Source organism: Lactuca saligna, chromosome 3 (genome assembly GCF_052625555.1).
Source record: "Lactuca saligna cultivar CGN05327 chromosome 3, ASM5262555v1, whole genome shotgun sequence".
NCBI classification, from domain to species: Eukaryota; Viridiplantae; Streptophyta; class Magnoliopsida; order Asterales; family Asteraceae; genus Lactuca; species Lactuca saligna.
Genome location: NC_136419.1, coordinates 114,277,018 through 114,290,993, shown reverse-complemented (window position 1 = coordinate 114,290,993; position 13,976 = coordinate 114,277,018). Strand labels below are relative to the sequence as shown.

Below are 13,976 nucleotides of genomic sequence, written 5' to 3'. Positions count from 1 at the left end.
CTTGGCAACCAACATTGTCTATACCTAAGTCATCACATTATCAACAAAGTCCGAGAAGAATTCATCAAAAATCATGGTCCTGGAGAAAGCCTTACTTCTTACTTACGACAATGTTTGTCCTTACGCCCCCTTTCCACCGACTGGTGCCGCCACCTCCTTCCCCATATCCTCTGGTATCTTCTTTTCTCTATTTCAATCCGTTTTCCCATTGTGATTTCATCGATTGGATGAGATTTTGAAAGAAGGTTACATGGACAGTTGAATGTATGTACTTGTGATCAGCATCTAGGGACACAGTTCATCTTCTCCCTATTCAATAGAATGTGCACAACAACTGTTTGATGAAATGCTTACATGAACTAGGAGTGCATTATGAGTATATCTATCTCCAGCTGTTCATAATTTGTGAGTTATCTCTCTCTCTCTCTCTCTCTCTTTCTCTCTAATTTATTTTACTCAGTCCAGGTGTAACAAACTTATCCTAATTGTGCATTAGTCAAGTTTCTTATCATGTTATAGATATAATTCATTGGGTAAAGAGATTGCATATTACTGTATCTGTGAAGAAAACTTCAATTTAAAATCTTGGGAAGATGGGCTTCTGATTCACATTTGTAGTTCTATGTGAACAAAATCTTTGCATGTTCAAACATCAAATGAACTATAAAAATCAACAAAATGTTAAATAGGCATGGTATCCATTGGAATTGGATCGTATTTTTGATAAACTGAGTGTGCATGATTAGGGCGACATTGGTCCTGCATTAAACGGATGATTTGTATGTGCTTGACATGATTAATGATACATACAAATGACACATGTAACCTTTTGGTGCTTTTTTCTTTAATCATTACTATTTTCTTCAGTTGTTTACTTGGTTTCTTGTTTGTGGTGTACATTCTTGTTGTTCAGGCACATGGTCATGGCCCATGATATGGCAGCTGATAACTAGTTACTGTTAGTGGAAATTACAATATGCCATTGAAAGTAAAAAGTTATCTGCCATGGATCGATATGGTAATCTTTGCTATTTTATTATTATTATACTCAAATTTATTTAAAAACTAAACTTTGTTAAATAATATATATTTATTATTATTATTATTATTATTATTATTATTATTATTATTATTATTATTATTATTATAATCTTTTGTTTTTACTGACAGGAATTCTAGATGACTCGTTTGCATTGTCTATGGCTAGCCAGTTGCCTTTATCTTCTTTGCTTACATTGATGGGTGCTTACAGAGAGGAACCTGATTATACAATGTTGTCAAACTTAATCAGTGTAATGACTAATGACTACTCTACCCTTGTTAATACTTTTTTTAGTCTGTATTATTTTCAGTATGAAGATGAGGATGGCATTCATGTCTTTTTGATGCTTGTCTTTCTTTTGGCTATCACAGGTTGGCTCTAAAGTTGCAAGAATTGTGGCTGATGTTAATAACACATTGCTGGACAACATTAAGATTTTCTTCATCAACCTTTTCCAGTACTCTGCAGAGTTAGTTTTTTTAACTTTTACTATTAATGATTTATATGCATACTATTGGGTTTAATTTATTTTCTTCAGTTGTTTACTTGGTTTCTTGTTTGTGGTGTATAATATCGTTGTTCAGGCACATGGTCATGGCCCATGATATACAAAATTTTAATCTTTTGCACAGTGATGTTGATGTGGTCTCTAGTTTATGTTGATGGTACCATTTCGTTATAATACTCGATCACTTCTTCAGTAATATTTGTGAACTAAATTTGGTCTTCAACTTCTGTAAGGTACTTTAGTTTTTCTTTTTTGATATAATGAATATTTATGTTTTGTTTGCTATTATTTTCTATATCTAAGACCTAATTGTGATTTGTTAAAAGGTGTACTTGATTTTAGACGAGTATTAGGTAATCATTTTCTAGCCCAGATGATGTATCACATTAAAATATTTTATTTTATATAAAAATATTCAGTATAACACATAACTAAAACTCGTTTATCCAAACAATAAGTCATATTTCCAGAAAATCATCTTTTGTCAAGGTTGTTCAATTCTTTGCTGAGCCAACACATGAGGGTTCTCCCTCTTACCCCACACCAATACATGCTTAAATTGTTGACATAATGTTTCATTTGTAGGGTGCTTCTATAAAAAGCTTGGAATCTGGTTCTTATGGAAATGTTACTGGTGTTTAGATTGAAAATGGATCTACCATTGAAGCAAATTGGTGAATTTCACTGTTTGTTCTAATGACTTCTTGATTAACCCTTAAGTGCATGAAAGGTAAAAATATGTGTGTTTCATTTCCCCTTGAGTGTATTAAAGGTTCTGGAGGGGTAGTTCCCAGCACATTAGTTTTATATAGGGAAATGTAATTTGAAGCTTATAAATTATACTCTTGTGATAAGTAATTGGTATGATACATTGATACGCATTTTTTGTTTTTCACATTCAGGTTAAGTAATGGGGGCTTCGTGGTGAGATCAAAGAGGATGGAAAGCAAAAGGATGCAACTGTATGCCTACAGGTAACACATATATGGTTTTTTGTTAAATAAAGATGTTTAAGCATTGTGGAGGGTGTTATGCCTGAGTTTCAAATAAGGGTTAAAAGTTTCCAAATTGATGATGACCAAAATACTAGTGATGAAGGAGAAAAGATTTCATTGAATTTGCATCTTATGAAGCAAAAATCGAGGTAACACCAACCCCCACTCCCACCCCCATCCCCACCATTTCATGTGCAAATCAAAAGAATGCCCTTTTCATTAAACGAAAACCTAAATGATGTCTTTGTTTTGTAGGCAAGTAGGTAGTTAGAGATGCAAAAGTTAATTAAAATGGCCTTAGAGGAAGCTAGTCACAAGGCCTCCAAACAAAGGGCTTGATAACAATCTATATCACATTCTTTTGTAACTATTATTTGTGTACAGTTTATAAAATGAGTAAGCTGGTTAGAATTGGAAAAGTTACTGCTTTTAGAAATCTATTTTGGTGGTTGTTGTTCTTAACTTTGTTCTAAGATTCATATGATGTTCTAGGCATTTCAGTATTGTATATTGTAGGTTCGCTTAAAGTTACTTAAATTGGTTAAATACAAGAAATTGCAACAAAAAATAGTGACGTTTTTTCGTAACGAATTAAATAAATTAGTGACGACTTTTTATGGTCACTAGTTGGATAAGCTAGTGACGACTTTCTATAGTCACAAATCAAATGAGAGTGACAACTTTTTATAGTCACTGATTAAATAAATCAGTGACGACTTTCTATGGTCACTAATCAATTAGGAGAGATTTATTAGTGACAACATTTAATGACGAAACCCATTGTCACAATTTAGTGACCATTATATTTTGGTCACTATTTAGTGACCGCTTTTATATTTTGGTCACTAATTAGTTTTTGTGACGGACTTATAGTGACCACAAGTGACGACCAAAAGTCCGGTCACTAAATGATATAGTGACGACTCCTTCAATTGTTAGTGACCATTTCGTTTTCGTCACTAATTGGCATTTTTTTTTGTAGTGATTGGATCCTGGAGTATCCCGGGATGCCCCTCAAAAAAAATTTAGTATTATAAATTTTTCAGAAAATTTTTGTTTATTTTGCGTTCCTTAATATAAATGTGTTTTGCAAAAAAATAACAAAAGCTCTAGTTAGTTCAGTTGATTATGACGACATGGTGTTTTTACAGAGGTTGGAAGTTCTAATCTTTGGCTTGACATATGTTAATTTTTTTGTTTATCAGTTTCTATCTTATATCCCTTCAACTTCTTTCTTATTTCTTATAATTCTAAAATTGTCTCACAACGACCATAAAATGAAACATAACCCCTATACATCTCCCTTCAACTTCTTTCTTATTTCTTATAATTCTAAAATTATCTCACAACGACCATAAAATGAAACATAGCCCCTATACATATGTTATAAAAGCAACACAAGATTTTCAATTCTCAACAAGTTAAACCTTTGAATGAGTTTGAGTTTAAACCTGAAACTGAGTTTGGAAAACTGAAAAACCGAGAAACCGAACCTATTGATTCGAGATACCCTTTTACGTTGACCCTGGCTCCGCCAATGTAAAGAACCAAGTTGATTAGTAAGAAGAGTTGGAGACTTAACCTCGTTGGTCAACACAAGTCAACGAGTGACAAGGCGGTTAGAACCTAGAGGAGTAGCATGGAGTACCCACACAACAGTCAAAGTCACGTCTAACGCTGCATTACTCCTCGTTAGCCAAAACGCATACAACACATGACGTCCACATGCGACGTGCATGTGGTGCTCCTACGTCTCATTCTCTCTTACACTAGACATTGGGACGCCAATTAGATGTGCACATCACGTACAACATCGCACTGCGTAACTTAGAGGTTGTGATTTCTCACAAAATGACCTCATAACGATTTTAACAACATTTCATAATGTGTCACAAGGTTTACAACATATTTATATTCCCCCAAATACCATTCTTTCCATGCACCACCATGCAAACTCTTGCGAAAATTGTCAATTCCATATGTTTCTAAAAGACTTGTCACCTTTCTTCCATTATCACATGCACATAACGGTGATACATTTCATAATAAGATACATAAAATTAAAGCAATAGACCAACACGACAAATACTTGTATGTTCGGATTTTTACTCCAACTGAACAATGTTTATTCCATATGAGGGTTACAAAATAACCCGTTTAGTACAAAATTTAGGATCTTACATTTTCCCCAACACTTTTTGCAAAACCTGTATCTTCTACACGATATTGACATCACTCACAAGTCACAAGGATAGCATTAGTAAAATGATTATGAGATATTCCATTCAGTAATCAGTGAGACAATAAGTGACTCCACTCCATGATTAGTAATATTATTAACCCATTGCTATCTTCTCCTATTTCATTTTGAACAATAACCAAAGCAATTAATAACAAAATAATAAAATATTACCAAATGTACAGCAGTTGTGGTTGAGTCACTTGACGATTACATAGACAGCATAAACAATTCCAGGGATCCACCCAAAAAAGGTTAGAAGCAAACATATCCAGAATTCCACCTGCACTTTGATCTCTGTCATATATGTCACTGATGCATGTGTTATGTTTGCACGAGAAACAAATAAAATAACTGGATGTGTCTTCAAACAATCATATATTTTATCCCAAGTGAAGTTATGGAAGTCAAGGAACACATGCATGTATGCCTATGTCATGTGATTTTATGTATATCGTTGATCATAAGTGCAAGATACTCACAATCAGATCACACATTATCCTAATTGACGTTGAGCTCGGAAGTTATTAATTAGACATGGCGTTATTATGAAAGAAAGATGAGACTGGGACATACCGCATACGTACCTTGATGCCAAACTTGAGAATAACACCAAGAGGAGGGAATAAAATGGCTAATAGGATTTGTACAAAAGTGTGTGTCGACATCTTGAGATGCGGGTATCTTTGATCAGAATGGATTTAATATATGGTGGAAATCAGGTGGTGATAGGCGGAGATTGAGAGATGAGGAGGGTGATCGATAGGGTTGGCTGCCCTAAAAGAAAAGTAGAAAGTGGTTATTTTGTGGATATTCCAAATTTCAAACTTACAAATATCATATGCTCAGTTATTTTTATTATTCTTAAATATTTTATAACATTTTAAATCTTTATTTTTATCGTTAATATAAATCTCATAAACTTTCTAAATATCATATTTAACCAAATACATATATACCTTTATTTTTTTCATCTCCAAAATCGCATTATACCATCTCCTCGTTACAAATTAGCCTTGATAATATCTTTCTTTTCCTTTGTTTTCTTCTTACTATGTGTAGACTTTCCTTCTTGTATTGTTGAATTTACCTGCAAAAGAATCGACTAGCTGCTTCTAAAAGTGTACCTTAAAATATTTAAAAGGTGTTTTGTATATGTTAATTAGGGAATGCCTAAATAGATAGCCAATTTTATTTTTAAGACACTCTAATTCAAACTCAAATATTTTAGTGTTATTATTACATTTTTTTCTGAAAAAAAACAAGTTCACTCTCTCTCTCTCTCTCTCTCTCTCTATATATATATATATATATATATATATATATATATATATATTTATGTACATAAGCTTATATAAAGAACGTGTAACATCCATAAAATTCAAGCTGATTTAAGACTTTTTTAATATTTCAAAAACTGATAATTATTACAAACATGTTTTCAAAATTGTTTAATATCAGAGTATCTCATAATCAAATCATGAAAACATAAGGAGGTGCACGATCATGCATTCACCTTCCCACAATTATCAGAAGTACCTGAAACAAAATCAATAACTTTAAGCCCGAAGCTTAGTGAGTTTCCCCAAAATGCCAACGCCATACAATCATAATCATATCATATAAATAAACAACATGCATAATGAGCCATCAGCTTAACTGCACCGCCTCGCAGGCCTTCAGTCTATCTGGACCACTCACCGAGCCTTCGACACGTCTGGACCGCCTATCACGGTCTTTAGCCTATCGGACCGCTTGCGGGGCCTTCGGCCTGACTAATATGCCCTCCCGGGTCTGTAGTCTATCCGGTCTGCCCAAGGTATGTTGACCTTCTGTAGAGTCTATTAGTGTTGCGTCATGGGCTTTTTGTATTGTATACGGATTGAGCCTGTCTATCCGTGATTATCTTGCAGGGTTATACTATATATATGCATGCATGTATGCATTATATTGTTACGTCTTTTATTACGCTTACATTTTTGTAACCCTAAACGCCTCTACAGTCGAAGTTCTTAGTCGAGCTCTTCTGATGCATTGAAGTATTAATCATACGACATATTCAAGTCATATTCGTGTTTATATTTTTATTCTTATTTGTTTTCATGCATAGAATCAATCGATCCTGAAAGAACTTTGTTCTAACAATTGGTATCAATGCGGGAGTCTGTGTAATCAATACACATTCCTTCTGTAATCAGAATTCTATTAGGGTTTCCACTTTTATCGTATAAATAGAAGTCGTCTTCCTCATATTAACGACAACTCTGTTTTAGATAAAAATATAATCTCAAGTTTACAAGTTTGATTCTAAGAGCTCACCATGTCTCACGAAGATTCGCAAACAAATCCCATCAACATCTTAAATAGCATTGGATCTACAACCAGAATACCCATTCTTTACACTCAAGATTATGAAGTTTGGGCACATCACTTTGAAGACTACGTGGTTGGATCGGAAGAGAATGGCTATCTCATTTGGGAGGCTATCACACTTGGGCCGTTTGTTCATTCAGGAACAAACGCAACCGTTAAGACGCAAAAGGAATATAACAAGCTGGTAGCGGATGAAAAAAAGATGGAACGGGACGAAAAAGACAAGTTGCTGTGTAATGTGAAGGCTATGAGAATGATCAGATTCGCCTTACAATCTAACACTTTTCGGTTAGTTGGTTCATGCACAACTGCCAAAGAAATCTGGGATAGGTTGAAAGAACTCTATTCGACTGATGAAGATCTAGAACACTCCATTCAAACCTTGCTGCTTTCAGAATTTGGAGTTTTCGAACAGAAACCTTAGGAGAAGCTCATAAAGACTTTCGATTGGTTCAATCATCTCCTAAGTAAGATAATCAAGAATGGAATAGAGAGGAAGTTGATCGAGCAGAAAGTTACTTTCATGAACGGGCTCAGACCGGAATGGATGGTAGTGGTTTTGACTGTAAAAGCACATGAACAGTTTAAATCTTACTTGCTAGCAAAACTTGTGGGAATTCTCAAGTCCCATGAAAGTGTAGTAACTAAAGAAGCGAAAGTGGTTTCTGGTGTGAGTTCCCTGACTCTTGTCTCTAAAGGAAAAAGTATTACGGAAGAAGGAGAAGAAGCTGATATGTCGGAATGTGATCTCACAAGTGAAGAGTACGCTATGATGGTTACTAATCCAAATAAGTTTGCGCGAAGAAAATTTCCTGTCAACAAAAACCGAAACATGCAAGGAAGTTATAGTTTAGAGAAGGTGAAGGATGAAGCGAAAATTTCTTCACAAAAGGATGAAGACAAGAAGGAGAGCAAGCTTGCTGGAGACTCTAGGTTTAATTGCAATTACTATCATGGCAAGAACCACTTTGCTAAAGATTGCATGCTGAGAAAAATGGTTGAGAAAAGAGATGGTGAAGATGATGAGGCATATTATATACGTAAGCTGGAAGAAATCAAGAAAAAGAAGGCAACTAACAATGCTAAAAGTTCTATGAATGCCTTGACTGTGCAGGAGAATGTAGATGAAGATGAGTTCAGTGGTGTTTAAGTGTGGTCAACCGACTCCGAAGATGAAGAAGTGAGAAAACCCACTCACGGTAAGGCTTATGTGGCAAAAGAATTAGGTTCGGCCGAAAAGTGCTTGATGGTCACCGCTGGATTATCAATCGAAAGTGCAGACGAGGAACCAAACCTGGCTGAAAATAAGTGTTTTGCGGCTAAACTCGTCAGTGAGAAGATCAACGATTGTGATCGTTTGATAAAAAAGGTACAATCCATCCTTGAATCACTTAAAGTTCCATTAACAAATTATGAAGAAGAATTAAGTGAATCAAAATTTAAATTCTCTAACTTAAGTGGTAGTCTCATGCAAACTCGCTTAGAGAATTCTAACCTAACTAACCAACTCAGCAGGGTGTCTTCAAAGAGTGAGGAGAGAAGGATGTGGATTGAGCTGAAGGAGGCGGAGTTAGTTAGGGCTAAGGATGAAAGTATTTATTTGCAAAGAGACAATTTAAAGTTTTTAAAACAAAGAAATGTTTTTTGTTTAATTGCTAAGCGTTTATACACAAATATTGCTTAATTACATTTAAGATGTGAGATAGGAAAAAAATTCATAAGATGATTTTTCCCTTCCTCGAATTTAAGGAGGATGAGATCATAGCAGAATGTGAGTCAGAAGGGTCATCAAAAGAGATATTCGTGTCTTACAAAATTGGACTGGACAAAATAGAAACCTTTATTGACTCTAAGGAACATAAATGTATGCTAAAAGATATGTTAGATGAAAATGATAGGTTGAAAATAAAGTCAGACACTATTCAATCATTTGACATGTCCAATGCTAAATTAACTTCAGAAAATAAATGAACTTAGATAATGCGTCTGAATTTGATGAGGAAAGTGAGATGAGTGAAATCTCGGTAGAAGATGTTGTTGATTGCTCAGCGTTTATGAAGAGCGAAACCGAGATTGAGAAACCCCTCATTTTAGAAAATTCGGTTGAATTTGCTCGCATGTCAAAAGACAAGCCACAAAAACTCAAAGAAAAGGCTTTGGTTTATCAAAAGGTTCAGACAGTGCCTAATTAGGTTTACGGAACTAAAGGAGTTACTGCAAGACAAATGGAAAAATTAAGAGTCTTAGTGGAAAAAGACAATGGTGAAGGATGCGACGATTACTTCTGGTTTGCCCCTATTGACAACGCAGACGAAACCGTGGGTCTGTCTGAGCAAACTTCATGGAGGGTTAAAAGAAGATATGTTGTTGAACCTATCAAAAAACCCTCAAGCTTCGATAAACCAAGCACAAGTGGAACTAAAGAAATTCCTGAAGAACCAATGATAGAACCGAATGCTCCAACAAATACAACCGAAAAGTGTAACGCCCGCAGATCCGGGCTAGTCAATTTAGAGGCAATAGGGGTCGAAAATGACTTTTCGACAAAAGATTATTTAGAATAAATAATCTTAACCAACTTGTAGAATATGTCAAAAGGTTTCCGTACATATAAAGAACGCCGAAATCCGAGTTAAAACGACGAAGTTATGGCCCGTCGAAGTTTTACGGCAAAACCGGCACGACACCTGGAAGCGTAAATAGTGAATTTACGATGGAGGACTTTTTAGCCTTAGTGATCTAAATGAAATTCGTAGAATATGTTAAACTAAGAGCGTCGATAAAAAGAACGCCCAAATCTGACTTCGTATGAGGAAGTTATGATTTTTCTAAGATTCGGCTTAGCAGTGTACAACCCGAAACTCGAATTTTAGTTTGAGCGGTTTTTGGCTTACGCGACCTAAATGAGAGTTGAAGATCTCATTAATAGGAACTCAACGGTAAAAAGACAGATGAAAACGGAGTCCGTGTGAAGGAGTTATGAATTCTTCGCGGTCAATTAACAGTCTAAACGCCTCCTACTGTTAAATTTGAGATCGGTCGAGAATTAGCCAACAGAGTCTAAATGAAAGTTGTAGATCTTAATTTTACCTACGCGTGGATATAAAGAACGTCGAAAACAGAGCTCGTATGCGAAAGTTATGATTTTTCTAAGTTTGAAGGCTGATACGCGATAGGGGGTGACGTGGCACCACCAGAATTGGACACGTGGCACCACCAGAAGGCCACCACATGGACCAACTCGACGAGTCATGACTCAGACTCGGAGAGTCCACCAGTCAGGCCTCCTATAAATAGAGGTGCCGGGCATTCACTTCTCTTCACACCTCTCCAACATTCTTTCTCTCTCTAGTTTCTCTCTCTAGCCTCCCAAACCCTCCCTAAAGCCTAGGTAAACCTCCTAGCACCCGAAGGAAGCCACGAGGCTCCCGGAGTCCCGAGAAAAAGGGTCTTTCGGCTCAGAAACGCTGCTCCAGCGAAGCCCGGTTTTCGAGAAAACCCGCTGTAAGTGAGCTACGCCTACGCTATCTTTAGTATAGTTTATGTTTTAATATAGTAACATTATTAGGAACTTATAATGAGTATTTGGGCTATTATTATGAGTTATATTGAATGCTATTTAACGCTTATATAATAATAATAATAGTCAGATTATTAATTTGTCGCGGATATCGGTAGACTAAACCCTAGTGGTGTTGATACTAGGTTTTATCGAAGGAAAGTTGTTTTGAGAGTATCGAAGCGCTGTCCGAGTGTTGAGTCACCACCTTTCAGGTGAGTGCATAGTCCCTTTCATCTTACACATAGATATGAAGTATTTTAATATAAATTACATGCTATGTGTGCATATTGTTTGAATACTTATTGTCTATGCTGGATGAATGATTTATACATGTTTTAAATGATTTAAAGTGGATATTTATTTTATATCTACAAATATGTTGGGATAAAACATGAGTAGATGAAATAGTTGGTGAGTGATGAAATAAAATAATGAGAGATAGGAGATGATAGGAAGTTGATGATAATTAGGTGAGGATAGATAGGTGATTATGAATCGGTGATGTAGGATACTACAACCTTGTCCGACAATTTGGAGATGTAGTCATCTACCAGAGTATAGATGGCGACCACGGACTATTATAGACAACCCCGTGGAAACACCAGCAGGCTAGTAACTTGTAGGTGATGAATTACGAGTTCAGTCGATGTTGTAACTATGTATTCATGCGATGGTAGTCTAACCCTTATTATGAAGTACGAGTCCAGGCGATGTTGTGGCTACGTATTCATGCGATGATAGACTAACCCTTATCATGATTTACAAGTCCAGGGGATGTTTTGGCTGTGTAATCATGCGATGATACCCTAACTCTTGCTAGACACATATTGAGGGAGTAATCCCCGGAATAGTATTGTCTATGCAATGTAGGCGATGATCCTTAGGTAAAGTTCGTAGGAACAATCATATAAGGAAATACGATGTAAGGAGACGAGAAGTAAATATGATATAGGAGATGACCCTTGAGATAATATCTTTAGGAAAGACTAAAAGAAGATAATGGGGATGGGTAATTGGGTTGATTGTTTGATTGTTTAAACATAATAATTATATTATTGTGGGTTGAAAACCCTATGTACTCACCAGGTTTCCCAACCTGACCCACTCAGTTTATTTACATCACAGGTGACGATATGAAGCGACATTACACTGAGAGATTTAAAGAGATGTAGATCACTAGTGTAAATAATTGTAAGTTCTGTTTATGCTTATGTTTCTGTATTAACGATGACATCCCAAACGTTTTAAGATGAATAAAAATACGTTTCTTCGAAGATGTTTTAATAACGTATTTATCATGTTTTTCTGGGAACAAATTCCGCAACCTTTTTATAAAATGAAGTACTCTGATTTTCATAAAGCATAAACAAAATCGGTCTTTTCTGGCCGAGAAAATGGGGATGTCACAAAAAGCAATAGCAGAAAGCAAAGGCTAGCTTCAATATCCACAAAGGAGTTAGTAGAACAGAAACGCTTGAGAAACCAAAGATATGCAAAGAACTTGAATGAGCGAAAACATCACTGGGAATCCCAAAAACCCAACTACACACCTCCTAAGGTTGTGTCAAGGGATAAGGGAAAGGAAAACATGGAAGGAAAAGAAGCTTTCAACCTAAATTCCTACTACTCCAAAACTCAGAACCGAACATCGGCTCTCGGTTCCCATCCCAACGCTCAGAACCGAAAGTCAAGTTTCGATCCCCACATCAGCACTCATAACCAAAAGTCTAGTTTCGGTCCTTACAACAACCCACAGAACCGAAAGTCTAGTTTCGGTCCCAACACTAGTTTCGGTTCTTTCAATTCAAAGTGCAAAATAAACACGGTGAAGGACGTCAAGGGAAAGGGAAAGCTAAAATCAGATTCTGAGTTCAAAGATAAGAAAAAGTCAGCTAACCCTAGGATTCAAAAGAAAAATCCCAAACCAACTAACAACACACCAACTAATGCACCGATCTTTAACCAAGATAAGACTAAAATTAAGGTGTATACCATCAAAAGAAAAGATCAAACCACTTTAATAAAAAGAACATTTTTGGTTGATATTTCCTCTGCGATTCCTTTTTCTGTGAAAGACTCACCAGGACCCAAGAAACTTTAGGTTCCTAAATCAGCTTGAATTTGCAGGTACTTTGTGATGAGCAGTTCGATGATTAACGATATATCGACAGTGGCTGCTCACGTCACATGACAGAAAGGAAGGAAGAGCTGAGGGAGTTTCGGTCCCTGAAAGATGGTGGATGTGTAAAGTATGGAAATAACTCCTATGGAACAATCAAGGGATACGGTATGATAACAAATGGAGATTTCTCAATTCTAAAAGTAGCATATGTGGAAGGATTGTAGTATAACCTCATTAGTGTGTCACAAGTAGTCGTGGGAACAAGTCTGAAAGTGTCATTTGATGATGAGGGTTCTGAAATTACTGAAAATCACACGAAAAGGTTATGTTAAAGTCTGATCGCAAGGGAGAGATGTATCCCTTGAATCTCAACCCAATAAAAGGAAAACCAGCAATATGTCTGCTATCAAAGGCAAACACAGATGAAAGTTGGCTGTGGCATCGATGTTTATCGCATCTAAACTTCAAAGACGTTAATACGTTGGTGCTTGGTGACCATGTTCGAGGCCTTCCTCTTCTCAAGTTTGACAAGGAACATCTATGTGCAGTGTGTGAGATGGGCAAACAAAGTAGAAAGAGTCATCCTATGAGAATTAATACAAAGATTGTTGAAGCTCTTGAACTACTGCACATTGACTTGTGTGGACCTTCGACTATTGAAAGCATCGGTGGTAATATTGTAGATGATTTTTCACGTTTCACCTGGGTTTCTCTTTCTTAAACAGAAATCTGAAGCAACTCCCAAGCTGAAGACATTCATTAAACAAGTGGAAGTTCAGCTAAAAAAGATGGTGAGAAATGTCAGGAGCGACAATGGGCTGGAATTCAAGAATAAAGACTTTGAGGACTTTCTGGATGATAAGGGAATAACTCTAAACTTTTCGGCACCTTACACACAACAACAAAATGGGATTTTTGAAAGGCGAAACTGTTCTTTATGTGAGGCTGCAAGAACTATGCTCAGTTTCGCATCTCTTCCACTATACTTCTGGGCTGATCCTGTTGCAACTGCATGCTACACTCAGAACCGATCATTTCTTAACAAAAGATTATCAATCACTCCATATGAGATTTTAAATAATCGAAAGCCCAATGTCAAATTTTCCATGTTTTCGGTTCAAGATGTTTCATCCTA

General features: G+C 36.1%; 1 protein-coding gene and 1 long non-coding RNA gene across 2 annotated transcripts; one reads left to right on the top strand and one right to left on the bottom strand.

Annotated features, from left to right (window-relative positions):
• The first annotated feature begins 1,690 nt into the window (after positions 1-1,690).
• Positions 1,691-2,693, top strand: LOC145033901 (uncharacterized). The gene is made up of 3 exons (XR_013677769.1): positions 1,691-1,783; positions 2,136-2,280; positions 2,453-2,693. It is a non-coding gene; the product is annotated as an uncharacterized LOC145033901 (long non-coding RNA).
• A 2,030-nt stretch (positions 2,694-4,723) lies between these two features.
• On the bottom strand, positions 4,724-5,544 carry LOC145033900 (hydrophobic protein RCI2B-like). The gene is made up of 2 exons (XM_078982384.1): positions 5,372-5,544; positions 4,724-5,067 (listed from the first exon to the last, which is right to left on the bottom strand). The coding sequence occupies exons 1-2, from the start codon at positions 5,450-5,452 to the stop codon at positions 4,984-4,986; spliced, it is 165 nt and encodes a 54-aa protein (XP_078838510.1). The 5' UTR covers positions 5,453-5,544; the 3' UTR covers positions 4,724-4,983.
• Between the last annotated feature and the right edge of the window lie 8,432 nt (positions 5,545-13,976).